This window comes from Dipodomys ordii, unplaced genomic scaffold, assembly GCF_000151885.1.
Source record: "Dipodomys ordii isolate 6190 unplaced genomic scaffold, Dord_2.0 Scaffold35, whole genome shotgun sequence".
Lineage (NCBI taxonomy): Eukaryota > Metazoa > Chordata > Mammalia > Rodentia > Heteromyidae > Dipodomys > Dipodomys ordii.
The window spans coordinates 11716952-11744411 of NW_012267251.1; the positions used below are offsets into that span (position 1 = coordinate 11716952).

The following is a 27460-nucleotide window of genomic DNA, read 5'->3' on the forward strand; positions in this document are numbered from 1 at the left end:
GAAAAAAGCCGGAAGTGGCGCTGTGGCTCAAGTGGTAGAGTGCTCGCCTTGAGCTGAAGAGCTGAGGGACAGCGCCCAGGCCCAGAGTTTAGGTCCCACGACCGGACCCAAAAAAAAAAAACATTTCCTACCCTGGCTGGCCTTGAACCATGATCCTCAGATCTCAGCCTCCTGAGTAGCTAGCATTACAGGCGTGAGCCACGGGCGCCCAGCAACATCTTTCTTCTCTTCTTTTTTGGTGGAGGTGATGCTGGGGACAGAAGCCAGAGTCACACACATCTAGTATTGAGTTATACTCCTATTTTTTTTTTTTTTTTTGGTCAGTGTGGGGCCTGAACTCTGGGCCTGGGCCCCGTCCCTCAGCTCTTCAGCTCAAGGCAAGCTCTCTACCACTTGAGCCACAGCACCACTTACAGCTTTCATTTTGTTTGTTTTTTTTTTTTTGCTGGTGTGGTGCTGAGGAATCGAACCCAGACCTCATGTGTGCAAGCACTCTACCACTGAGCCACCTTCCCAGCCCCTATACTCCTAAATTTTGTTTATTCATGTATTATCTCTGAAATGAGCTCTCATCATTGGTCCCCTCTTGGCCCGGAATCCTAGGCTCAAGCAATCCTCTTGTCTTAACTTCCCAAGCCGCTGGGACTGCAGGCATGAGCCATCGTGCCTCCAACAGTATCTGTTCAGAGCCTACCAGCATTTCATTTTCATTTTTCACATCGATCCTATGAGAAAAGCTGAGTGGCTTGTTCAAGGCCACTGTCCAAGAGTAAGAGACAAGATGCACACAGAGCCAAGATGCACACCTTGGAGATGATGCAGCTAGTAGCTCCTGCCCTTTCCACTACACCACTGACTTCCTTAGTAGAAGGCAGACATGAGATGTTTTTCCCTGAGAGCTGCCTTCACTTCCTGTGTCTGCTCCCTGGGCTACCTTTAGATGGCCACTTCTATTTCTATGACTCCTCAGAGTCATAGAAAGATGTAGCAGGGTCTAATATAGAGACTTCCTCCACCCTCCAGGTGACTCTCCAGACAAAAAGCTGGCTCTGCTGCCCCACTGGGACACAGGTAGGACAATCTGTTTTGTCCACAACAAAGATGTCCAGTGAAGCTTGATCCGTCACCAGCCCAGTCCACTTTGCCCCCTTTCCAGTCTTACCAGGTATGGTACTCTGAGTAAGTCCTGTCCATCTCATGCTTCTGGACTCTGCATCTGCCCCCCCTCCCCACTCCCTCTTCTCCCCCTAACTCCCTTATTCCCACTGCCATACTGAGGAACCTTCTGGCAAGCCTTTCTTGACTCTCTGCTGCCCGTGTGCTGCAGTGGGGACCTCCTGGCATCCGCCCTGTCCTGGGCCCCTAAGCGATTGCCTAGGGCTCTCCTTCCTGTCTTGAGCACAGTAGTCTGGCTTCACAGGAAGTGCTAGACACCTGTCTGTGTCTGTTGGCATTTGAGGATGAGAAAATGACTGGGAAAGAAAGATCAGCCTTGTTGGGTAAAGAAGGATGCTGGTTCATGATAGGAAACAAGTAGCATTTGGTGATGCTGCCAGCCACAGTGGCCTAAAGCAGGATTGATTTCTCATCCATCTCACCAAGATTGGGTTCATATCTCATGGGCCAGCAGGGGGCGCTCTGCTCCAGAAAGTCACTTAGGGTCTCAGATGCATGGCGTAGCCAGCCACCACTTTGAACAGAATCACCTTACCACAGAGAGCAGGAGGGGGGAGGGGGAGGGGAGACGTGGGGGGTGGGAGTCTCGCAGCAGGAACTAGATGCTTACTTAGGCAAGCACATACTTTCTCCCTGCCCAATTCCAGGGTGCCAGGAAGTATAATTTCAGCAAATGGAACAGGGTGGAGCCTGCTTTGAGAATCCACTGCACACAGTATCATCAGGTGACTCTTTCTGAGCAGGAGGCAGTGCCCTTGGTTCCTGTGCCCTCCTCACCCTGGTAGGGGTGGGGCTGGCTGAGGAAACCACCAGGTGTTGTCATGGGAAAGTCCCTTCACCATTCTATAGAAACATGGAATTTCCTGGTGTTAACCATTTCTTATCCAACAGCCAACTCTCAGCAGACCAGTGCAGCACAGATTCCAGGGACATTCAGGGCATTGGCTCCTGGCTCAGCAGGTCACATACCTGACTACCAACTTCAGCAGTGTCTGAAGATCACACATACATTTCTTTTTCTTTTCTTTTTTTTTGACGGTCATGGGGCTTGAACTCTGGGCCTGGGCGCTGTCCCTCAGCTCTTCAGCTCAAGGCAAGCGCTCTACCACTTGAGCTACAGCGCCACTTCCGGTTTTCTGGTGGCTTATTGGAGATAGGAGTCTCACGGTCTCTCCTGCCCGGGCTGGCTTTGAACCGAGATCCTCAGATCTCAGCCTCCTGAGTAGCTAGGATTACAGGCATGAGCCACCAGCGCCCGGCCACACATAAATTTCTAAAGGTGTGTGGGCCTCCATGCCCACACGTAAAAGTCTAGAAAGACTTTCCAGTCTCTCAAGCATTTCCAGGCAGGCTGTTTCCTGCCATCCATCCAACCAGCAATGCTACTACCCTCCCACTGTGCACAAGGAAGCTGGCTGCAAGGGGCTGTGCCTGAGCTGGAAGTCACAGAAAAGGACAGACACAAGGTCTTGCTCTTGAGCCTCTGTGAGTTCAAGGGCAGGACCAACTTCTCCTAGGAATAGCATGGCTCCTGTTCCCCAACACACACACACACACACACACACACACACACACACACACACACACACTTCTGCTCCAGGGTCTTTCCCTTTTACTTGATTTACTAGCCCAACTTGTTCTGTTGACTCCAGATAGAGCCCTCAGCTTTACTGCTCCAGTGACATGCCCAAACAATACTCCATCATCCGCCACTAAAGTCCAGGCCTCAGCTCCTTGGCCTCGGTGGCTTAACTCTGCCCTTGTTGCCTCCACTTGGGAACTCAAAGCACCCTCTTTCCCCTTCCTGCGGGGGTGGTAGCAGCCACAGAGCTGCCTGTTTCTTTAAGAGTGAGAGAGGGAGGGAGGAAGAGAGGTGGGGAAAGAGAGAGAGCAATCAGGAAGTGTGAGCAGGGCTTTGCTGGGCTGCGCCAGCAGGAAGGCAGGGGGGGAAAAAACCCTCTGATCCAGATCCCAGGTGGCAACTAGCCCTGCCTGTGAGTCCCAGGGGGCCTGGCCGCCAGGATGCTCTGGGCACTGCCTATGAATAACTCGGAGGTCTGAAAGCTTTGGAGGTACATCCAGTCCCTACAAACCTGCAGCCCCAGCAGTTGAGATGGGGCTGTGTAGTGGGAAGGTGGCGTCGGGGTAGCCAGGCTGGGGACAGCTGCAGGGCAGGGCTCAGCTGAGTGCCAGCCAGGCCAGTGTTAGCCCCAGTGGCAGCCCCAGCCCAGAGCCCCATCCTGAGCCTGTGCAGTGGCTGTTGCGGGGGGGGGGGGGGTGTTCTACCTTCTCTCTGTGGTGGATATTCTTGGAAAGGACTATCTAGAGATCATCAAGAAGCAGGGGGTAGGGTGGCATGGAGGAGAGTCACCCTTGCCAACAATATCCCTCCTGGGCTCTGTGTCCTGGTACCCCCAAAACAAAGCTGAGGTTAAGCCCCTAGTGCCTGCCCTCTCCTCTCCTCCCTGGCTGGAGTCTCAGAAGAAGTTGCCAGGAAAGGCTCTGGGAACCACTGCGTTGGGGGGGGGGGGTGTAAGGAGGAAGAGGACTGGAGCCCCTTCCTGTAGGGGGAATGAGAATCTGGCTGGGGCTGGTGGCCTTTGATGGGGGGCTGGCACACAAACAACACCCTGGGAGCCTCTCATTCGCCCTCTCCTCCTCTTTCCGGTGTAGCTCAGCTCCTGGACTTGCCCAAGACAGAAAGCATAGCTTACGCTCACCAGGAAGAGTCTCTGCCTGACTTCAGTGGAGCTTGGGGTGAGTAAGAGCAGTTGGCCACAGAAGCGCAGCAAGGAGGGAGGCTGGGCTGGGCTTTGCTGGCCCTTCATTCATTCACCCATCTGCTCACTGAGGATCCCAGCTCTCAGGGCAAGGCAATGGGGTGGGAGGAGAGGAGGCGGGAGGGAGGACACCCAGGGGAACTGCTTTACTACAGCCAAGCTCTGAGGCACAGTGACATATGTCGGTGTGGCTGGGCTTCCTCAGCATTAGGCAGCCTAGGGAGAGCTGGGAAGACAGTGTATGATCTGCTCTTCCCCCAGACCCGAAGCGGGGCCCCTGATTTCAGCATGTTCTGCGCAAGCCTAACACCCTAGGCCCATTGACTGACTGACTCTTTAGCCTTGGGAAAATTTGGCCAGCTCCTTCATTCTGAGCTGCTTCATGGTCCTCAGCAGCCTCTGGCTGGCTCCCTTAATTCTCCATGGTACAAACAAAAGTACAGTGTCAGAATCTAGACCACTGATCTCTTCCAGGAGTTTCTGGCTCAAGAGCTGACATTCTCTGGGATTTGTATTACCAAAAAAAAAAAGAAGAAGAAAGAAAGCAAGGAAGAAAGGAAGGAAGGAAGAGAGGGAGGGAGAGAGGAGGGTAGGAAGGAAGGAGAGAGATAGCAAAGAATAAAAAACTAAGCAAGATAGAATTCTAGGTCTGGCAACTCTCACTTTGACAATCTATGATGGGTAGTGGCATGGCTCAAGCAGTAGAGCACCTGCCTAGCAAGCACAAGGCCTAGAATGGCGAGAGAGAGACAGAGAGAGATAGACAGAGAGACACAGAGAGAGAGACTGAAATGTTAGATTAGGACGAGACCCTGTTTAATCCAGGCCTCTTTCAAAGCATGTAAGGGATGAGGCCCTTCTCCTATTGCTGTCCATAGGCATCCCCAAATCACCAGCCTGGCCCCTGTTTCCAGAGACATTGTGAGCTGAACTTTTGAAGATACTCTGGAAATATTGCTTTAGAGGAACAGGATGGGAGCAAAGATGAGGAACAGAGTTGAAGAAGGGTTTCACATCCTCCCCAAGCTCCTGAACCCTAGGGGTCCATGGGCTCTCTGTCTCTGTCTCTCTGTCTCTGTCTCTCACACACACACATACACACACAAATATTTGTCCTCTCTCTCTCTATCTCTCTGCCATGAACCCTTTCCTCTCTCATAGCATTGCCCTTGTCTGGTGGCTGTCTGGTGAGGAGCAGCATCTAGTTGGTAGGCAACAGGAAGTAATAAGGGGTGGGGTGGGGGCTCCAGGCCTGTGTTGCAATCCTGGAGATTTGTGGTGGAGTGGCAACTCTGCCCGCCCAGCTGTCTGACCCAAGGCCCTTCCTCCTGCATTGTTTCTGTTTCCTGGGACAATCCTCAGCCTGGAAGCCAAAACCCCAGAGACCCAGTGGCTGGAAGAGGGGAATGGAGAAAGGAGGTTTGTCTCTGGGGACAGCCTGTCTCCAGAGGGGCTGTAGGGGCCTTGGGGAGCCAGGTCCGGTGGCTGGAGCAAATTGGGGCTGTGGGCTGAGGGCACAGTGGGAGCTCTGGTGTCACTGTGCCTTCAGAGAGAGTCACATGACATCTCTGTGCTTCTCACTCCCCCCACCCCCCCTCCCTTGCCTGTGACATGACCACACGCTGTCATCTTGGGCACTGGTGGCTGGCTACCAGTGTCCATTCCAGGTTAGGGAAGAAATCCTGGGCTCCATGTATTGTTTTTTTCCAGGTGGAAGGTGAGCAGCCAGCCTAGGGCAAGAGATGCAGAGTACAGCCAATTACCTGTGGCACACGGATGACCTGCTGGGGCAGGGCGCCACCGCCAGCGTGTACAAGGCCCGCAGCAAGGTGAGAAGCAGCCCTGGCAGGGCCTGGTCCCCTCACAAGCCATCCTTGCCCCCACCCCACCCCTAGCTGCCCTCAGGGTGGTGTGTGGCTGGCCAGGGGCCTTGGGCCTGTGTTCTGTTTCCTCTACAGGAGGAGGAGGGCCGCTGGGAACACTCAGTCGGGCACAAGTTGGGACAGGAGCACAATGAGGACACGAAGCAGGCATCCAGGGAGGGTGATGCTCAGTGGCATCTAGGAATGGCAGTGTGGGAAGTGGGGCCCGTTTTGATTTGTCCTGTGCTCACTGCAGCCCTGCAGCAGAACACACAGGAGGATGCTCCGGTCTCCAGCTTCTGGGTTGGAGGCAATGCGGGGTGCAGGTGGCTCACACCTGTAACCCAAGCTACTTAGGAGTAGCCAGTTTGAAGCCAGCCCGGGCAGGAAAATCTGTGAGACTTTGATCTCCAATGAATCTCTAAAAAGCTGGAAGTAAAAGTGTGGTTCAAGTGATAGAGCACCAGCCTTGAGCAAAAAAGGAAGAGCACAAGGCCCTGAGTTCAAGCCCCAGCATGTGCGCGCGCGCGCGCGCACACACACACACACACACACACACACACACACAGAGTTGGAGGCAGGCAGGCCAGATTCCAGCCCCCACTCCCCGTTCTACTGCTCCCCCTGGCCCCTGCTGTGTTCTTATGCTGAGCAGGGGCAGCAAGCCATACCTGGAGGGGAACCGGATATGTCCTACCTCCAGTGCAAGGTTGGGGGAGACACTGAGGGTGGAGCCCATCCAACCAGCCCTCTCCTCCCTCTCTGCGCTCTGGGGTTGACATGAGAGGCTGAAGAAACTCATGGGGAGGGGGCCCACTCCTGCTCCCCACAGAGATGGCAGTTCTGCTCCTTCCACCCCCCCATGGCAGAAATCTGGGGAGCTGGTTGCTGTGAAGGTCTTCAACTCTGCCAGCTACCTGCGGCCCCGTGAGGTGCAGGTGAGGGAGTTTGAGGTGCTGCGGAAGCTGAACCATCCCAACATCGTCAAGCTCTTCGCCGTGGAGGAGACGGTGCGTGCTACCCACAGTCCTCTCCTTCCCCAGTAGGATGCGCCCTGCACAGAGGCATGGGCGCCAGTGGGAAGCGTGTGCAAAGGGAATAAAGTACTGGGGCACCGATGTAATCCTAGCTGCTCAGGAGGCTGAGATCTGAGGATCGAGGTTCAAGTCTGTGAAACTCTTATCTCCAATTAACCATGAACAAGTTAGAAAGTGTGTGTGTGGGGGGGGGGGTGTCTCAAGGAGCAGAGGGCCGTCCTTGAACAAAAAAAAACAAAAAACAAGAGTCAGTGCCCAGGCCCTGAGTTCAAATCCTGGTACCAGCACAAACAAAAGGAATGAAGGAATCCGTGTCCAATCAGAGAGGACTTCCTTGGAGAAGGTGGCATCAGGCTCAGTATTGGGGATCGATGTGAGGGGAGGAAGGGAGGGCAGGACAGAACCTAGGGCCTAGACCCTGGGGCTCTGGTGCTGGATGGAGCCATCTGTTGTCAGTTGGGGAGAGGAAGGGCCCCTCTTGAATCCTCCCTTGGTCCCACCCACAGGGGGGCAGCCCGCAGAAGGTGCTGGTGATGGAGTACTGCTCCAGTGGGAGCCTGCTCAACGTGCTGGAAAGCCCTGAGAACGCTTTTGGGCTGCCGGAGGACGAGTTCCTGGTGGTGCTGCGCTGCGTGGGTGAGCGCCGTCCTACCTCCGCCAGACCAGCCAGGCCCCAGGGTGGGGGCGTTCTGAAGCAAGCAGGCACCCGAACACAAGGCTTCCTTCAAGGGCAGACCAAGGGAGGCAGAGGGCGGGGTGGGGGGGGACCCCAGCCATCTGCTTCCACGCTAGCCTGGGCTGCTTATTTTATGGTGGTAAATTTGATTTGATCAGATACATTTGATCCCATATAAATGAATACGAGAAGCGGGGCAGTACACCCTGTTTTGTTTTGTTTGATTTTGTTTAGTACCCATCATGGGGCTTGAACTCAGGGCCTGGGCACTGTTCCTGAGCTTCTTTTTGCTCAAAGCTAGTGCTCCACCACTTGAGCCACGGCGCCACTTTTGGCTCTTTTTTTTTTTTTTTGGTTGTTTATTGGAGATAAATAGATTGTCCTGCCTGGGTTGGCTTTGATCTGCGATCCTCAGATCTCAGCCTCCTGAGTTGCTAGGATGAGGGGCGTGAGTCACCACCTCCGGACCATGCTGGATCTTTTAGAGAACCCAGTTAAAGCTCAACCCCCTAAAGTCCTTGAAACTCCCCTCCTTGGCCTGTGCCCGTCTGTGTGGTGCTTCTCCTGGGGCTCCCTCGGCCTGGGGCATCCTTGTAAGCATCATGCCCACCTTTGGTCCTCTGGCGACCCGAGTGTAGGATCTCAGGATAGGTCCCAGGGCAGCTAGTTGAACCCCTTCCAAAGTGGAGTGGGGAGCAAATCCACTGGGGAGCCTATCCCCATACGGGCCACCACCAATGAAGGAGGATCCCACACATCCACCCCAGGGGACCAGGCACAGGAGAAAGATGATTACAAGGCTTATGAGAGGAGCCATATTTCCCCCAAGAGGGAACACGGGCACCTGTCCCCATCCAGGTAGCAGAAGGGTCTGCGGGGAAGGAAAGTGGGGTAGATGGGAGTTCAGGTGGGTCTGGGCAGAGAGTGGGAGGGGCCAGCTGTATGGAGGGAACTCCAGGGATGGGGGGGGGAGTGGCAAGTCTGGGTGGAGCTGAGGACCAAAGGTGAGCATAATACTAACGTTTTTACAATCATCTCCCTGCATATCTGGAGCCCAGGGCAGCCTTCAGCCAGGATAAGCCCGTACTCTAGACAGGCCTTGGCCAGAGCCAGCTCACAGCCAGCCCCTATCTGTCTGTCTGTCTTTCTGTGTGTGTGTGTGTGTGTGATGTCTGTCTGTGTGTCTTTCTGTGTGTCTGTGTGTGATGTGGCTGTCTGTGTGTGTGTGTGTGTGTGTGTGTGTGTGTGATGTCTGTCTGTGTGTCTTTCTGTGTGTCTGTGTGTGATGTGGCTGTCTGTGTGTATGTGTGATGTGTGTGTGTGTGTGTGTGTGTGTGTGAGTGATGTGGCTGTCTGTCTGTCTGTCTGTGTGTCTGTCTGTCTGCGGGTCTGTCTGCAGTGGCAGGCATGAACCACCTGCGGGAGAACGGCGTGGTGCACCGGGACATCAAGCCGGGGAACATCATGCGTCTGGTGGGCGACGCAGGCCAGAGCATCTACAAGCTGACGGACTTCGGGGCTGCCCGGGAGCTAGACGATGATGAGAAGTTCGTCTCTGTGTACGGGACGGAGGAGTACCTGGTGAGTCACATGTCCGGGACCCATTGTCCCAAGCTGAGGGGTCTCCCTGGGGCTGGCCCTTTGCCTTGTGAGAGCCCCCTCAATGATGGAGCCAGCCTTGTACCCCAGCTGGGAAAGCCAGCCTGTTCTTCAAGATGAGTGACAAAGGCCGCTGCCACCTGCCTGCAGCACCCTCCATCTGATCCCCAAGGAGGAGGGGTGCCGCTGTCGCCATTCTCCCCAGAGCAGTGGCAAGGCAGTGGGGGGGGGGGACTCTCTGGGACTGTGAACCTTTCCCATTCTGTGTGTGTGTGTGTTGCCAGTACTGAGGCTTGAACTTAGGACCTTATAGGCTCATTTGGCTTTTTTAGCTCAAGGCTGCCTTTCTACCACTTGAGCCACAGCTCTACTTCTGGCTCTTTGGTGGTTAGAGATAAGAGTCTCACCCACTTTCCTGCCTGGGCTGGCCTCCAACTTCGATCCTCAGATCTCAGCTTCCTGCGTAGCTGGGATTACAGGCATGAGCCACCAGCCCCTGACCACCACACCCCTTATAGTTCCTGGACTGGGAATGGCTGTTTCCACCCTCGGTAGCATGGAAGGCGCTGAGTGGGCTCTGGCCTCTGCCACCTGCCTCCATGGCTGGCTGCTCTCCCCCACAGCACCCTGACATGTACGAGCGAGCCGTGCTTCGCAAGCCCCAGCAGAAGGCCTTCGGGGTGACTGTGGATCTCTGGAGCATCGGGGTGACCCTGTACCACGCCGCCACCGGCAGCCTGCCCTTCGTACCCTTTGGCGGGCCACGACGAAACAAGGAGATAATGTATGGTGGGCCCAGGGGATCTGGAATGGTTGGGGACAGGGGAATTGTCTTACTGGCCCCTCCCCCTCTGGGCCCCATACAGACTCCTCCTACACCCATGTAGAAGCAGAGCCCTTCTGGCTTGGTAGGGGACACTCATAATCCCTGTCTTAATTCAGGACTTGCTCCTGCTCACCACACCCCACTGATGCTCAGATGCTCACCCAAGGAGGCCTAGCCTGTGGAGGCTGAGGTGGGCCAGTGCCCAGGCCAAGGGGCCCCCAGCCTACCCCACTGACTGACACAGAAGTCGCTGGAGCCAGTGGCTGCTCCCAGAGTGCATTACCCAGAACAAAAGAGCTGCAAGGCAGAATGGAGGACTCTAGAGACCCAGGGGTCTTGAAGGGGTTTATGGAGCTTGCCAGGAAAAGAAACTACCACTTGGGCCACAGTTCCATGTGCAGGCTTTTTGGGTTGTTAATCAGAGATCAGAGTCTCATAGAATTGAGATCCTCAGATCTTAGTCTCTGAGTCGTTAGGATTACAGGTGTGATCTTCCAGTACCCAACTTTCTTTCCTCTCTCTCTGTCTTTCTCTCTCTCTCTCTAATCTCTCTCTCCCTTCCTTCCTTCTTTCCTTCCTTCCTTCCTTTCTTTTCTCTCTCCCTTCTTCCTTCCTTCTTTCTTCAGGGTAGGGTTTGAACTCAGAGCCTTGTACAAGTCCTCTACCATTTAACCCATGCCTCCAACCCTTTTTGCTTTAGGTTATTTTTCGGATAGGACCTTGTGGAGTTCTGTTGGGGTGGTTTTTCCCTAGGCAAGCCTCAGACTGCAGTCCTCCTACCTGTGTCCCCCACGTATTTTCTTAAGTGGTAGCACAGCCTTTATCTACCTGTGAGCCACAGCGCCACTTCCAGTTTTCTGGTGCAATTTTATTGGAGATAAGAGTCTCACAGACTTTCCTGCCTAGGCTGGCTTCAAACTGTGATGCTCAGATCTCAGCCTTCTGAGTAGCCAGGATTACAGGCGTGAGCCACCACCCTGAAGATTTCTTTAATCAATGAATTATCAGGAAGGCTGGTTCATCACCTTCAGCCTAAGGGCCAAGCTATGTGGAACCTATATTAGGTTTGAGAACAAGGGAAGGAGATTGGTGTGGATCTGGGTGCCAAAGAGGGCTGGGCTTTGAAAGTGGGGAACAGTTAGAAATGTAAAGAAGAGGAGAGGACACTGCCATGCCCAGTACAGCACCGATGTGGAAGCAGGTAGGCTGGGCGGGGGGCCAGGCTAGCAGGGAGATGAGGGTGAAGAGCTGGACTTGGAGCTGCTGGGCAGGGTCAGCGGGTGGGTGAGAGGCAGGATGCCCAATCCCAGCGCATCCCAAGTGGCTGGGAGACTTGATGCTTTGCTGAGTTGAGTGTCGCTTGCAGCCTAGTGCTCTGGGGCCACTGACAAGGCTCTGACCGCCCCCCCTCCCTACCAGGTACCGGATCACCACGGAGAAGCCAGCAGGGGCCATCGCAGGGACTCAGAAGCGGGAAAACGGGCCCCTGGAGTGGAGCTACAGCCTCCCCATCACCTGCCGGCTGTCCCTGTGAGTGGAGCCTGGGCCTGTGTGGGGCGGAGACTTCCAAGCAGGAGCCAGGCCTGGGAGCTTCACCTTCCCTTGGTGGCCAGGGGCTTTCCATGCAACAAGTTTTCCTAGCGATTCCTCCTCGGTGCCCCCTGTCCTATGACCTGCTGAAGGAGGACACGCGGGCTGCCGGGCTGACCGGGCTGACCGTGGTCATCTCCCGGGAGAGCAGGGGCCTGCAGAGCCAGCTGGTGCCCATCCTGGCCAACATCCTGGAGGTGGAGCAGGCCACGTGCTGGGGCTTCGACCAGTTCTTCGCGGAAACCAGTGACATCCTGCAGCGAGAGGTGGTGCACGTCTTTTCCCTGTGCCAGGCGGTCCTGCACCGCGTCTACATCCATGCCCACAACACGTGCGTGGGGACGGGACAGGGAGGGAGGAGCAGGCCCTGCCCCCCAGCCGCTGTGGAGGGAAGGCCAAAGCAGCACGGAGGGGAGGGTGGAGGGTTAGGCTCAAAAGTTTCTGAGTCTGAACGTGGTTTGGAAAAGTACTGGTTCCATAGAGTTCAAGTTCAACAGGTTTCTGTCCTCATACGGCAGAAATACTGTACCCTTGGCTATGCAGTATCCTTTTCAGAAGTATGTGTGTTAGGGAGACATCGCCTGGCTCTGTCCCTCACAGGACCCTTTACTAATGGAGCACTTGGTTGATTGGTTTGAGAAGGGTCTCATTAGTTAGCCCTGTTACTAGCGATCCTCCAGCCTCAGCCTCTGAAGTGCTGGGATTATGGTGTGAGCCACACCTGGCTAACTCCGGAAATACTTTATGGGATCAGGTCGACTTTTCTGGGAGCAAGGGAGGGGCAGGCTGGGTCCTGGTCCCCGTGTCTCTGCCTACCACTGTGAGTAGAGACTGTGCTTTTGTCTCTCCGTCTCTGGTCAGAGAGACAACTACAGCTGACCCTCCCTTTCCATGAGCAAGATCCTTGCTGGGTTTGGTCCCCTAGGCCCTTATATGGTCTGCTGACCCTCCACCCCTTCCCGTGTCTAGGATAGCCATCTTTCTGGAGGCCGTGTATGAGCAGACGAGCGTGCCCCCCCAGCATCAGGAGTACCTCTTCGAGGGTCACCCCTGTGTCCTTGAGCCCAGCCTCTCCGCACAGCACATCGCCCACACAACTGCCAGCAGCCCCCTAACCTTGTTCTGCATGGCCAGTGAGACCCCCAAAGGGCTGGCCTTCAGAGACCGTGAGTAAAGTCGGAGTTGGGGGGGGGCACTGCCAAAGCTGGACTTTTTATCTTGTGACATTCTCCTTAGGAGTTAGGGGCTTAAAATCCAGAGCCCTGACTAATTTTCCTTGTGGGTGCTTCTTGGGCCACAGGGTAGAAGGGGGCAGGTCTGGGTTTTTAACTGGGTTTTAATTCTGTGCAAGCTTTGGTGATATCATGTGACTCAGCTAGTGTCTGGCCCTCCTGGGCTCTCCAGGATCCTCAGGGCTGTGACAGAAATCCAGCAGGATCAGAGGTGCTTGAATTGAACATGGCCCACAGTCTCTGTGGTAGTGGAGACCCCTTGGGTAGCTGGTACTAGAAGAAGCTGGAGCCCACGCTGCTGGCCAGGGGCCCAGAGCTTTGTCCTTTCTCCAGATTCTAGCAAAAAACACTGTTCTTTCCCATGAGAATGACACCCATTCCATCCTCTGAGGTGAGGAAGAGGAATTAACCTGGAAGGTCACAGGCAAGGGGATGGGTTTAAGTCCATCCTGCTGGATGTTGAGGTGGGGGAGGGGGGGGTTGAATTTGAGGATGTCATTCCTCAATGTGGCCACAAGGTGGCAGAAATGTACCTTAACTTTAAAAAACCATATTTGCATTGAAGGTGGGGTTTGGGCGGGGAAGCTTGGGAAGGGAGCTGGGCTGTCAGAGGGGAGTGTAAATTGGAGCCCGGAGGAGTGAGACCAGAGTTGATCTAGACGGTGGAGCCCGCCCCTCAGACAGGTGTTTGTCTGCAGCTGCTCTGGACATCCCGAAGTTCGTCCCCAAAGTGGATCTGCAGGCCGATTACAACACAGCTAAGGTGAGAGACAGCTCTTAGGTGGTGTGTGTCTGTGTGTGTGTGTGTGTGTGTGTGTGAGAGGCGTAGGTATGGGGCCCAACCCTGCTCACCTGTCTGACCCTGCTCACCTGTCTGTTTCAGGGGGTGCTGGGTGCTGGGTACCAGGCCCTGTGGCTGGCGAGGATCCTGCAGAACGGACAGGAGTTAATGCTTCGGGGGCTGCACTGGGTTGTGTGAGTACCTGGCGGTCAGGAGAGGTGGTGGGGCCGGCTGTCAGCACCCGGGGGGCCGAGCCTGCCTGCACAGTGCCCTGTGTGCCCTGCACTGGGCCGCGCTGACTCAGACCCCGTCCATCAGGGAGGTGCTGCAGACCACGTCCCGGCGGACGCTGGAGGTCACCAGGACAGCCCTCCTCTTCCTCAGCAGCAGCCTGGGCACTGAGAGGTGAGTGTCCCGCCCGCCCGGGCCAGCTGGAGTCCCAGCTTATTCCTCACCCCTGCAGTGCCTCTGGCCCTCCCTCTCCCGGAGCTCCCCCTCCCTGCCCTGCTAGACTACTTTGGATGCTCTCTCTTACCTTGGCTCTCAACCCCACCCCCACCCCCACCACCCACCTCACCAAAGGACTGCCCAGCCCAGGCCCAGGTCCTCACCTGGGCCACCATGGAACCCATGGGGGCGCTGTTTCTACAAGGACCACGACGGCCGCCTGGCCACAAGAAAGAGCTTTTCGCCAGTGGCTCACGCCTCTAATCCTAGCTGCTCAGATCTGAGGATGGGGGTTCAAAGCCAATGGGGACAGGGAAGTCTGTGGGACTCTTTATCTTTAATGAACCACAAAAAGCCGGAAAGGGAGCTGTGGCTCAAGTGGTACAGCGCTGGTCTTGAGCGCAAAAGCTCTGGGACTGCCTAGGGAGGTGAGGAGGAAGGAGGAAGAATTGACAGGGGTGGAGTCCCTGTCATGCTGAAGATGTCCTCCGTCTGGGGCACATTCCAGAACATGGGAGGGGCTAGCCAGAAGCTGGGGAAGGCACGGGAGAGGTGAGGAGCCAGCCGTGCAGGCTTGAGAGGTTGAGAGGTGGGGTGGAGGGGGATGCGCGTGTGGGAAGGTCTCTGCGGGGACAGAAGGAGAGGAGCTTGCTGGCAATGGTTGCTTGGTTTGCTGCAGTCACAATGGCGAATGTACGGGAGTAAAGTGACAGAAGGAGCCAGGTAGGTCAACATGGAGAGGAGGAAGCCAGGTGGGGGGGGGGGGAAGGTCATGCAGAATGCAGTTAGAAAGAGGTTAGGCCCCCATCAAGAGACCATTGGAGAGCCATGGAAGCTTCTTGATGTAGGAGAGAAAGGTTTGGGAGGCTGTCTGCACCTCTCCCTAGCCTAACTGGCTGTGGCGAGGTCTGTAGAGCCTTGCTCTGGCCTGTGTCAGCCCCCTGCCCTGGAGGAAGCTGGAGAACAGAAAGGGCCAGCACAGGAAGCCTGGGTGTGAGCTCCTAACCAGGCCCGATCCTCCCTACCCGGGCCTCCGGGTCCCCATTTTCTCTTCTTTTTTTTGGGGGGGGGTCTGGTCGTGGGGCCTGAACTCTGGGCCTGGGCGCTGTCCCTAAGCTCTGCATCTCAAGGCTAGCACTCTACCACTTAAGCCACAGTGCCACTTCTGACTTTTTGTGTTTATGTGGTGCTGGGGAATCAAACCCAGGGCCTCATGCATGCAAGGCAAGCGCTCTACCACTGAGCCACCCTCCCAGCCCCTCTTTTTTTTTCTTTCTTCTATTTTTTTCTCACTTGGCGTTTTCTTTTTCCTTTTCCTTTTTTGAATTGTTATTATGAAGGTGATATACGAAGGGGTCAGATACATTTCTTTTTGGATAATGTTGTCCCTTCTCTCGCTCTCTCCCACTTTTTCCTTCCCATCCCCTTCCCACCACAGTTCATGTTCAACACAGTATCCAGTGAGCACCACTGCTGCATGTGTTCACCCTTTGTCCCTCCATTTCTGTGTTCCTCTTACCCTCCCAAAGACAAATAAATGAACAAACAAGACAAAAAAAAAAGAAAAGGAAAATGGCAACAAAGAAAACCGCTTCCGGTTTCCATTTGCTGGAGTTCATGTCAATAAATAGCTTTTAAATGATCAGAAAAAAAAAACTGGAAGTGGCGCTGTGGCTCAAGTGGTAGAGCGCTAGCCTTGAGCTGAAAAGCTGAGGGACAGTGCCCAGGCCCAGAGTTCAGGCCCCACGACCGGACCTAAATAAATAAATAAATGATCAGAGACCCACAGGCCTCTCCTGGCCTCACTGTGTGTGAATGCCTACAGTCCTGTACAACATGTCCCCATTTTCAAAATGGTCACAGCGGCTTCTGGAAGCCGCTGCTCCTCCCACTGAAGGGGACTGGAGGCCTGTCAATGAGCAGAATGTCACTTGGCATGAAGTGACCCACGTCCCACAGCTCCCTAGCCATCAGGAATCCCAAGGCTTATAGTCATGTAAATGCGCATGTGTTTGGTGTTGGGGTTCCCCGGGATCCTTGTGCACATCTTATTAGGTAGCAGAATGGAGAAGTAGCTCCCCATTCTGTCCATGGCCAGAAGAGATGGGGCAATGGACCATGGCCATGCAGGTGGCAAATGTGCCCAACAGGACTAGGACTCAACCCAGCTCCCCTGCATGCCTTGGGCCTGCATCAACCTCTTCTGCTTTCAAGCACTAAACCCACTGTGCACTTTGTAGTCGCTCAGCGATCATGTAGAGTAACTACTGGATACGGAGGGCTTTGCCCAGGCTTAGTCCAAGAGAAACCCATGAGTGAAGTTGACAGCATCCTTTCTCCCCTCCCCAACCCTCCCCTCCTCTTCCCTTCCCTTCCTTTCCCTTCCCCCTTCCCCCATCTCTTTGTCAGTACTAGGGCTCGAACTCCAGTTCTCACACTCTCCAGTTTTTGGTTCAAGGCTGGCACTCTACCACCTGAGCTCTGCCTCCAGTCTGAGTTTTTGGTAGTTAATTAGAGACACAGACTGGTTATGAACCTCAGTTCTCAGATCTCAGCCTCCTGTGTAGCTAGGATTACAGGTGTGAGCCGCAGGTACTGGTTCATCCAGCTCTTCTTGAAGATTCCAGGTGATGCCAAAGTCTTCCTGCTCATCAACTCTTTTCTCCCATCCCCCTCCATTCCCCAGACAAAATATAGGATTCTTTTTTAGGGTGCTATTGTTATCTTAAGGGTATATGCAGATGGTTGAAAGTTAGAAGATTCAGATAAGCAAGCATAAGAAATGTCATGACTTTGGTGTGTCGGGCCTTGGTTGAAGTTGATTTCTGTGTTTCAAACACTAAACTTTCCAGATCCCCTGGAGGCAAGGAGTCTTCCCCTGGATGCCATGTGGGGCACCCTGTCTCCCTCCTCACTTGCCTTCCTGGATCCCCCAAAGTAACCTCTTTCCTCTCTTGAGGTTCAGCAGCACAGCTGATATGCCTGAGATACAGGAACTGAAGGCGGCAGCCGAGCTAAGGGCCAGGCTGCGGACTGTGAGTGAGCTGGGAGGATGGGGGGGGGGAGATGGGGGGGTTAATCGGGCCAAGTGGAGGAGGGGCACCGCCCTTACTGAACCCCCCTCCACTCCCACCCAAGATCTGCCTTTTTCTCCACACAGTTGGCTGAGGTCCTCTCCAGATGTTGCCAAAATATCTCAGAGACCCAGATGAGCCTGAACAACCTGCGGCGGGAACTGGTGAAGAGCCGGGATCAGGTACATGGAGACAGAAGGTCTGTGGGATTTTCCTACCTGGTCGGATGAGGGGTGGGAGGTGTGCAGACAGAAAGATCCAGAAGCCTTTTCAGCAGTCAGCTGAATTCTCCCTCCTCAAAAGGGGCTAGGGTAATTGGGGGGGGGGCAGGAGGGACAGGAATGAGCTAGACCCTCCCCTGAGACCAGCCAGAAGGACCAAAGGATCTAGCACCCAGTACCACCACCATCACCACAGGCCTGGGAGCTTGGAGAACCAGGTAGAGAGCTGACTCACAGGGGCAGTGGTCCAGCGGGAAACAGTTCCGCTGCCTGTGTCTGATCCTTGGACAGCAATGCGCTGAATTTCCCAAACCACCACCATCACGCCGCTGTGGTCACCGGGTATAGCTGAGGAAGCTCACTCAAGCAGGTTCATTTTCCCTGAGCCACCCACAGCTCTGACGAAGGACAAGGGCATCTTGGCCCACCTCCCAGCCTGGGTTTTGACCTATCACAGGCAAGGACCTGCAGCCTTAAAAGAAAAACCTGAACTCCCCCTTCACCACCCTACCCAGACTCCCGCCCCCCATCTGCGGTGCCCGGCTCCGTGGTCTGCCTGGCCCCAGTGGAGGGCAGGGGTGGGCACCACAATCAGTCTCCACGCACTGAGTCCCCGTGTCCTCAATCCTGAGTTAAAGAGCTCTGAAAAAGTGAGTTTTCCTACGCTGTTGTGGTCACAAAACTGTTGGTTTGAAGGCGTGAATGCATCTGACTACACGGTGTTCTACCTCACACTGTGGGTGCACTGAGTGATCTTTCTGGACCAACACACCAGGCCTTGAGCCTGCTGGATGAAGCCTGTGCGTGCGGGCCCTTCCAGCCACCCCAGCCTTCACCCGTGTGTTCTCTGAAGGACAGACTCCATCTTGTCCTGAGGAAAAGCTTGTGCTCTGTCCACGTCCACAGCAGATGTGGGGTGGCCTGGAGACATCTGGGGAGGAAGGAAAGGAGAAGGAAGAGGCAATAAAGGCCCCAAACTCCATCCAGAAGGTCCTTGAGCAGTCCCTGCCCTAGGCCCCTGCTTCTACGGAGGACTGAGGACCAGTGGTTCATTCGTGCTTTATCCAGGATTGTGGATTCATTCTTCATGTTGCTTCTATGTGCCAGGCATTGGGAGACAGACTCGGCTGCCCTGGCAAGAGACTGCTCTATCCCTACTGCCTCTGTCAGTCTCTTAGGTTCTAGTGTCTTCTAATACCCAAGGGCTATTTCTTGCTTGGTTTCTCTATCTCATGGTGTGTGTGTGTGTGTGTGAGAGAGAGAGAGAGAGAGGAGAGAGAGAGAGGATGGTGCTGATGGCTCATGCCTATCATCCTAGCTACTCAGGAGGCTGAGACCTGAGATCATGGTTCAAAGCCAGCCTAATTAAGCAGCAAAATGCCAAATGGGATGTGTGACTCAAGTCGTAGAGTGCCAGCCATGAGCCAATAAAGCTAAGCAAAAGCCAAGGGCCCTGAGTTCAAGCCCTAGTACTGGCCTAACAACAACAAAAATGACAAACAGAGACAATGAACTTGAGAACCAATTGGCTGAATCCCCCCAAGGTACTGCCAGTCAACTTAGACCATCATCCCAGTCCAGATATCAGCCCCCCAAAGCTGTGGCAGTGCAGTGAGGTCCCTCCTGCAGGGAGCAGCTCTCCTCCCCCCTTCCCTTCTCTCTTTACACCATTCGCTCCTTCCTTCCGCCTGCAGCATCCAGCAGATTCAGTGTTGTCTGGACAAGATGTACCTTGTCTACAAACAGTTCAAGAAATCCAGGATGAGGCCAGGTGAGCCATGGAGAGAGCGAAGGGCTCTGCCTGCTCTCTCCTCCCCTTGGTCCTGCCCCCATCTAATATTGCTTGTTGGATTCCCCTCTCCTCCCTCCACAGTGGATGGGGCTGGTTTAAGGTAGTGTCCCTCACCTGTAGGCCAGAGAAGGCCTTTCTATGGTGTCCATTGTCAAGCCCCAAGGCTGAGATGGCATGGATGGGGAACGCAGGGGCTGGGGCCTCAGTGTGGTGGGAGTGGCTTTGGAAAGGGACCTCCTTTGTGGGGCATAGGATAAAAGGGTTTTTCCTATTCGTTGTGTCTTGGAAGCACTGAGACCGCCAGGTTTTACAGAAAATGGGTGATCAGAGAAACCAATCGCCTTTTAAGTTATTGGGCTACGCAATTTGCCCACATGATTGACTGACACTCATGCGAACTTCCAGGCAAGGGAAGCCCATTCAGAGGCTCAGAGATAGGAACTTGCTTGCCTGGTTGGCTTCCACCATGGGGCAGGATGGTGGTGGATCCCACAGAGGGCTTGGATATGGGCTCAGGGAGCCTGAGGAGCCTTAGTTAAACGGGGGAGCTAATGTACCAGGAGCTGACTCTCTCTCCCCTCCCATGCTGCTGCACTGCCTGTTTATACAGAAAGCCTTGACGTTATTCATTACTGTTATCTGATGTCTTTCTTTCCCTCAGATGATTTGTAAAACACTGTCTACTAGAAATACAGTGCTAGCCAAATAGGTGATTTTGCTTTTTCATAGCCAAGCTGAAAAGTAGGAGGCAACAGGTGGAATTAATTTTAATGGGTCTCACTCACCTCAGGATATCCTAGATGTCATTTCAGCACATAATCAATAGAAACAAAATCACTAAGGGGCTATTTTGTGCTCTCTTTTTTTGTGTGTGCTGAGTCTTCAAAGCCTCGTGTGTACCCTGGCACTGATGGCCTTTCTTTTTTGGGGAGCTGAATGTTTTAACAGAGCGAGGTGTGACCTTAGCGAAGCAGTAAAGCATAGTGCAGACGTTATACTGCTTCAGTTTTAGAGTTAAGAGTCAAAATGGGTTCATTCAAACAAAATCCCAGGTCCTTGGGGACGGCATGGCAGATGCGCCATAGCTGTCTGTCTGTCTGTCTGTGGTGGCTGCTCCAGGAGACATGGAGGCGACTGAAGATAATCCCCGCCCTTCAGAAACTTCAGTCTGATCTCTGAAGCAGGCTTGGGAGGGACCACAAGAAGGAACTGCCTCCCATCTGAGGAAAACTCTGGGGTTGGGATGGGGGGAGTACAGCCAGGCTGGCCTTATACACAGTGGCTGCCTTTGCTGGGACTTCAGGAAACCGTCAGAGGCTGCCATTTTCCTATCAACACCGCCTGGTGCTAGACACTGCTCTAAAGACTCAGCTCTTCACTTATTGAATCCTCACAAGATAGATGAGAAAACGGAGACAGAAAGATTAAGTAGCTTGAGCACTCTCAGTCCAAATGCTCTGTGTGTGTGTGTGTGTGTGTGTGTGTGTGTGTGTTTCAATACTAGGCCTCCTGCTCTCACTTGGCTTTTTGCTCAAAGCTGGTGCTCTACCACTTGAGCCACACTACATCCTGCTTTTTGCTGGCTAATTGAAGTTAGGAGTCTTAGGGACTTTTCTTCCTTTTAACTGCTAAGCCCCTGGAGTGTTGAAAGACTCCATTTGGAAGCATGCTTGATACTTTGCAGGGCACAGTCTTAGGACCCACACAGGAATAGTGTGTGTCCATATACTTGATGGATGAGCCAACAGGCTCCAAGAAGCCTCATATCTTGCCTGCAGTGCCTAATGATAGGAGACAGGGCTGGGACTTGAATGTCACAAGTGCAGGACTTCGCTCAGCTGACTGAGTGCTGGTTCAGGAAGAGGATCCTGCTACCAGGGGAGTGGAATGGGAAGACAGAAGCCAACTTCTCTTTGGGCTTGCCACCATCCAGGAAGCCCATTCGCTCCATGCCCAGCAGGGGGCAGCATCTCCCCAGCATCTGAGCATTTAAGGCCCCTAGGAAGTAGCCAAAGCAGCAAGGCTTCAGCCCCTCAGAAGGTTGGTCTGGCAAAGGTGGTCTTTCTGGCAGGAGTGGCTGGGCAGAGAGGGAGAGAGAGGTTCCTTTGGTTCCCCTGGTTCATTGTTGCAGAATCTATTCGGGAATGATCACTGGGCACTGGAGAGGGCCTCCTCTCCTCTGCCATTCCTCACCGTACTCCCTGACTGCATGTTCGCCTTCCTCTGGGGAAGTTATTTGGCCGTAATAATCATGTTGTAAGAAGTAGTGAGAAGTGACTTGGGCGTTCTACTTGATCTTCTCTTGGCTTCACTGGGCAGCAGGACCCAGGCTGGGCCGTCTTCATCTATGTAAACCACCCCTGTGGCCCTCTGTTTTGTTGATGTCATCATTCCCATCTGTTTCCTGCAGGCCTGGGCTACAACGAGGAACAGATCCACAAGCTGGATAAGTGAGTGGCGGATGGCTGGAGGGTGGGTGTCACACCGGGGGCCCAGCCAGCCTTTGGCTACACGGAAAATGGTGGAGGGTTCTGACCGGAGGGCGTGGCTGGGCGACAGAGGGGTGCTTGTATCCAGGGCTGGTTATCTGGGGCCAGGGAGGGACCCTGCACCGCTGAGTCAGCAGGAGGCGTCTCAGATGCGATCTTGACGTAACCAGACTGTTCTGGCACAGGCTTGGTTGTTTGTAGGATTTTTCCCTAATTGCCCTCGCTGCTTGCCTCCTTTCCTCCTGCTCTCACTCCGCCTGCACCTACCTTTGTCCTTCCCATGGCTTCTGTTTCCTGACATTTCATCTCCCAGGATACCCTTCCCGATCCCATGGTCACGTGGAGACTCTCCCTGTTCTCCACCTACCCCTGAACACGCATGCGCACACCTTTCCATAACCACAGGTCTTTCCCTTCTCCCTGCTGACTCAGCTGGAGGGAGGGTGTGTGTTCCCTGAGGACCACCATCTTCATGCCTAACTGGCCTCTGTCTCCATGATTTGCGTGTGTGACCTTCGTCTCCTCCTTCTCTTAGAGACATGCCCCTGCTGCAAGGCCCGGCCCCGGCGCTTGTGGCAGGCGATGGTGGAGAAGCTGGTTTGCGTACAGGTAGTTCTGGCTGCTCATCCGTGGGCCCTGGGGATCTCTGTGGTTGCAGGGTGAACTTCAGTCATTTGGCCAAGAGGCTCCTGCAGGTGTTCCAGGAGGACTGTGTGCAGACGTATCAGGCGTCCCTGGTCACACACGGCAAGTGGATGAGGTAACAGTTGGCCCTTTCTCCTGAGCTCTGTTTCCCCCTCTCCACCCCCCCACCCCCACCCAGAGCATGACCTCAGTGGACCCTAGGCTCTGCAGAAAATGGCAGAACTAGCACAGGAAGACATGAGCAAATGCATGATTTCTTTATTCTTTCTTTTTTGCCAGTCCTGGGGCTTGAACTCAGGGCCTGTGGGCACTGTCCCTGAGCTTCTTTTGCTCAAGGCTAGCACTCTACCACGTGAGCCATACTACTACTTCTGGCTTTCTCTGTGTATGTGCAACTGAGGAATCAAACCCAGGGCTTCATGCATGCTAGGCAAGCACTCTACCACCGAGCCACCTTCCCAGCCCAAATGTGTGATTTCAAGTACCTGGGTGGACAGAGCTATTGCTGGGTGCTACCTACAAATTTGATCCTTAGTCTCACAGTATTTCTACCCAGGAGACGCTAGCACCTCGTTTTATAGGTCAGGAAACTGAGGCTCTGCGATATTGTCTCTTCTCAGTCAGTACTAAGTGCTAAGGGCACTTGGCTAAGTATGCCTGTAAAAGCTGGGTTTCTCCTGCTGTGCTGGTGGCTGGGTGGGACCCATACCTAGTTGAGGTATGCCAGGTGCCTGGAGGACGTGAGCTTCTGAGTAGCTCATGAGCTTCTGAGTGGGCATGGAAGCAGAGGCAAGCAGTGTCCACTGACAATTCAAGCTCACAGCTTTCCCTACTGGAGTTTGGGGGTCCGTTCTCAGGCAAGAAGAAAGGACACTTGGCCATTTGCTGTGTGGCCTGTGGCTTGCCATGGGGCTGAGACCTAGGCACCACCCACTGCCATTCGATTACCAGTGCCCAGGTCCTACCCTAGTCCTGATCTAAAGGATCTTGGTAGGTCTTAGATATTAGTGTTTCACACACGCCTTCTCTCCGGGTGATCCTAATGTATAATCAGGATTGAGAACCAACTATTGGTTTAATGGCTCTGGGGCTCAGTTTTCACACTGTATAAACAGGAAAAGTAGAGAAGAGAATAAACAAAATGCTTTGAGCCCTGATGCGCTCCGGACATCAGGGAGCATGGACATTGCCCATGAAGTGCCCCAGCACGGGCTGCCATCGGCCTTTCTGGAGCCCTGCCCAGCTGTGAGCTCACGACCCACGGCTGTGACCGGCCCTTCCCTGTGCCACCAGAGTTCTCATGGTGGTTCTGTTGAAACCCCTCGGGCGGCTGCCACAAGCGTCCATCTGCAGTAGGACAGTGGGCCAATGAGAATGAAGCCACACCCTGAGAGGCAGAGGTGGTGTGGGGAAAGAGGCCTGGGACCCATGGCTGCCTACGTGGAGACCTGAAGGCAGCTAGCGGGCCTCAGGAGGCACACGCTGAGCCCGCCGCCTCTCACTATCCTCCTTGACCTGCTGTCTCCAGGGAGGTGCATAAGACCAGGAACCACCTGCGTCTGCTGGGCTGTTCTGTGGCCGCCTGTAATACAGAAGCCCAGGGAGCCCAGGAGAACCTGAGCAAGGTACCCGATCATCATGGGCACTCGAAGCCCGGGGCGGGGCAGGTGGGAGGGGGGGCGTGGACTCACATCACTCCCTGCCCTGGCCAAGTCCAAGTACTCTGGTGTGGATTGGAGCTCTTGACCCACAAATGTGCCCTCAGATGCCAACTAAAGAGTACTGGACAGCATTCCCAGTGACCGCCAATTGAAGGTCACCTCAAGGGCAGTTTCTGGGATGCTAGGACATCTTCCTCAAGGTCCTGTGCAGCCTGGAATCCCCAAGACCACTTCTGAAGGTCAACATGAACTCTACTTAGCTTTCAGATCTGCCCTGAGACCAACACAGGCTGCTCTGAGCTTGAACTGAACTGGGGGGCGGGTGGGGGGCAGGGGGGGCTGCTGTTCCCCAGAGACAGCCATGTGCTTCCTTCTCACCTCCAGAAAGCGGCACGTGCAGCTCCCTGAACTGGGAGACCAGCTAGGGGTTGCTGTACCCCTTCTTTGCAACTCCTGGATATTATATCATGTCATGAGAGGCTTAGGCTAGACACAACAGTGAACTTGGCAGGCTGGATCAAAAGTGCAAACAGATGAAGGAGAGCAGTTTACCAGCTTGTAGATGGACAATCCATGCTGGGAACTCCAAAGATACAGACTGTTGATTTTGTACCAGTACTAGGGCTTGAACTCAGGGCCTACACACTGTCCCTTAGCTTTTTTTTTCCTCTCAAGGCTGGCACTCTATCACTTAAGCCACAGCTCCACTAATGGCTTTTTGGTGGTTAGGTGGAGATATGAGTCTCCCAGACTTTCCTGCCTAAGCAGGCTTGAGCCATGAGCCTGAAATCTCAGCCTCCTGAGTAGCTAGGAATACAGGAGTGAGCCACCCTGCCCAGCAGTTGGGGCAGTATTGTTATCCTGTTCTTTCCTTCCCCCAGCATGTCCCTGACCCAGCCACATATAGTTGCCCTGTCCCTTCTGACCAATGCATGGCTTCCCTTCAGATACTTGACCAGCTGTCTTACCAGCTCCTTCAGGACACAGCAAAGGGGGCTCAGGCCTCACCACCCCCCATGGTCCCTCCTCCCAGCCCTGCTCCAGAGGACCTGATTCTCCAGTAAGTGTTGGAGGTGAGGGTGGAGGGGGGGAGGGTGGAGAGGTGTCCTTGTGCATTATGCCAGGCCTAGCATTCTTGCCGGTGGGGCTCTAGAGAAGGGATCTATCTGGGTGATGTGACTTCAGACTCACCACCTCTTACCTCTCCTTGGACAGCATGCAGGAGCTCCGTGAGGAGATGAAGCTGCTGGCCTTTGACCTCCAGGACAACAACCGCATCATTGAACGGTAAGGAGCAGCTGCTGGGGGCTCTGTAGGACCCAGGACACCTGGCAGTTTTCCAATTAGCCCATGAGGCCTGAGGCCTTGCCCCGCCCTCCCCCCCCCCCCAGTGGCTTGCTTACAGTCTAATGAGGACCTCAGTGTCATCAGGGAGACAAGAACTTAGAACTTGGAGGGAGGGGCTGGCGCCCGGGCCCAGCCCTGGGGAGGAAGGATGACCAGGAGTGGAGTTGGTGGTTGGTCCCCAGAGAATGTATGGGAGGGTCACTGACCAGCATCTCTTCCGGCCCCATTCCCTCAGGAGGAAGTGCCCTTAAGCACCCATAGAGGGAGATTTAAAGTTTCTTGGAGAGACTCCCAAATCCGTCCTCTGAGGCAGGAAGTTCCGATTTTAGTGCCAACATAAATTTTTCTTGCTGTGAGATGTCATCTATTTACAAAATAGCTCAAAAGTTTATTTTAGAGAGTTTTGTCTTCCTTCCTCAGACTTGTAGCCAATGAGTCCAATAGATCGATCTGCACTAACACCCTAACCTTGTCATTCATTAAAGTCACAAAGGGGAGCCCCTCTAAGTGTGGGTACCTGGGTCTTGCTCCAGAGGCTCTGGGTGCAGCCTGGATTTCAGGGGAGGGAGGTCTTGCAATTCAGACAGGCAGACAGAAATGAGGACCAGAAAGTTCTGGTTGGAACAAGTGCCTTGGATTTGAATGGCCCCTGAGCCTCCTTGGTGCTGAGCCCTGAAGTGTGGCCTGTGTGCTTTTCTAGCAGGTGTGTGGAACTCACCTCTACTTTTTGTTACAGGTTAAGTAGAGACGCATCAGCACCCGATGTCTGAGCCCTGTGGGGCACACAAGGCATCCAGGAGCATTAGAGTCATTCGTTCACATTGCTCTCCTGCACTGAAGGACCCAACCCAGGGTGATTAGGTGCCATCTCATCAGCCTACCTCCGTCCTGGTCACCATCCAGGAAATGTTCCCAGCATTACTTGCCATTGCCTGTCCTCCTGGGAAGCAACACGGCTGGACAGGGGTCTCTGGGCATCTCTGTTGGACCCCACAGGAGGCAGCCTAGCAGCCACTGCTTTGTCTGGCCTGCCTATCTTATCCAGGCCTGCAGGGATGAACTAACTGGTTTGTGGGGAGAAGGGGCTCCAACAGGCTTGCTGTCCCACGCCCTCTGCCCTTCCCAGGGACAAGGAGAAGCCTTCTGGGGCCTCCCTGGGGTGCTGGGTCATGCCAGTTCATCTCAATCTTCCTCTCTCTTAAAAGTTTCATATTGCACCAGGCACCAGGCGCCTGTAATCCTAGCTACTCAGGAGGCTGAGATATGAGGATCGTGGTTCAAAGCCAGCCCAGGCAGGAAAGTCCATGAGACTCTTATCTCCAATAAACCACTAGAAAACCAGAAGTGGAGCTGTGGCTCAAGTGAAAGAGCACTCACCTTGAGCTGAAGAGTGCAGGGACAGCGCCCAAGTCCAGAGTTCAAGCCCCACGAGGGAGAGAAAAAAACAAGAGTTTCATATTGGGTGTAGCCCCACCCCTTTCTTGTGTTTCCAGAGGGTCAATACACTTGGAGCAGCAAAGTTGTGCCTCTGCTCCTGGTCTGGATGCATCTGAAGTTGGGAAATGAAGTCGTTGAGGCCACATGCCAGGGCCTTAGGAACCCTTCCTTTGCCCTGTCTCCCTGGGGCACCACGTGGTCCTGAGATGTACAGTCAGCATTAATGGGCAGCTAGGCCAACAGGCCCAGGCCTGCAGGCCCAGTGCCCTGAAGGAGAACAGACCTCTCAAGAAATGGAATAAACATGGCGCCTTTTCTGTTTCCTGTGCCATGCTTGCTGGGCTGTGCCTGAGACAGGAGAGTCGGGGAACGCCCTCTGCTGGCCATGCTTCACAACCTAGCAGGGCTGGGTGGGGATCTCTGAGGAGAAGCATTGGGAAATGGAGTAGTAGAACAGTCATCTCCTGATTCCTGCCTTTCGTTCAATGGCCCTAGTTTTAGAGAAGAGTCTAAGGATGAAGGCCTCTTGCTTGGAGGACTTGCCATTCCTTCCATTCTTTTGCCCCACCCCTCTCTTTTGGGGGAGCTGTGTTGAGTCAGGACCTGGGAGAGAAAGTTTTGTCTCCTTATAACCCCAAACCTACTGCCTAAATACCTGCTGCTTTCCTGGACTATGTCCTCTCTATTTGAGGACCACTCTGGGTCGTTTGAAGTATTTGGTCTAGAAGCTGGAGTGGGCCTGGGTTGTGAAGATCGCTTGCACAGCTACTTTCCCCTTATCCAGAGCT

The 27460-nt window shown here is 54.3% G+C and overlaps 1 protein-coding gene across 5 annotated transcripts; it reads left to right on the top strand.

Annotated features, from left to right (window-relative positions):
• The first annotated feature begins 3109 nt into the window (after positions 1-3109).
• On the top strand, positions 3110-26531 carry Ikbke (inhibitor of kappa light polypeptide gene enhancer in B-cells, kinase epsilon). 5 transcript variants are annotated; one of them, XM_013017526.1, is made up of 24 exons: positions 3110-3248; positions 3850-3933; positions 5118-5164; positions 5319-5375; positions 5667-5785; positions 6688-6828; positions 7362-7491; positions 8931-9112; positions 9754-9914; positions 11376-11486; positions 11698-11877; positions 12516-12712; positions 13477-13541; positions 13662-13753; positions 13878-13964; positions 16966-17041; positions 17167-17279; positions 18996-19072; positions 21504-21543; positions 22241-22342; positions 23756-23852; positions 24836-24948; positions 25104-25175; positions 25972-26531. In XM_013017526.1, the coding sequence occupies exons 5-24, from the start codon at positions 5699-5701 to the stop codon at positions 26003-26005; spliced, it is 2157 nt and encodes a 718-aa protein (XP_012872980.1). In that variant the 5' UTR covers positions 3110-3248; positions 3850-3933; positions 5118-5164; positions 5319-5375; positions 5667-5698; the 3' UTR covers positions 26006-26531. The 5 variants fall into 5 exon arrangements, with proteins under 5 accessions (XP_012872980.1, XP_012872979.1, XP_012872981.1 ...); XM_013017525.1 differs by lacking the exon at positions 5319-5375; XM_013017527.1 differs by lacking the exon at positions 5319-5375 and having other exon boundaries at positions 16972-17041.
• Positions 26532-27460: the final 929 nt, after the last annotated feature.

Bases quoted from the DNA above. Each gene is read 5' to 3' on its own strand.
- Ikbke (XM_013017526.1), top strand. From the start codon at position 5,699: ATGCAGAGTACAGCCAATTACCTGTGGCACACGGATGACCTGCTGGGG. The intron at 11,487-11,697 runs GTGAGTGGAGCC...CCGGGAGAGCAG, and splicing joins ATCACCTGCCGGCTGTCCCT to GGGCCTGCAGAGCCAGCTGG. The intron at 22,343-23,755 runs GTAACAGTTGGC...TGCTGTCTCCAG, and splicing joins ACACACGGCAAGTGGATGAG to GGAGGTGCATAAGACCAGGA.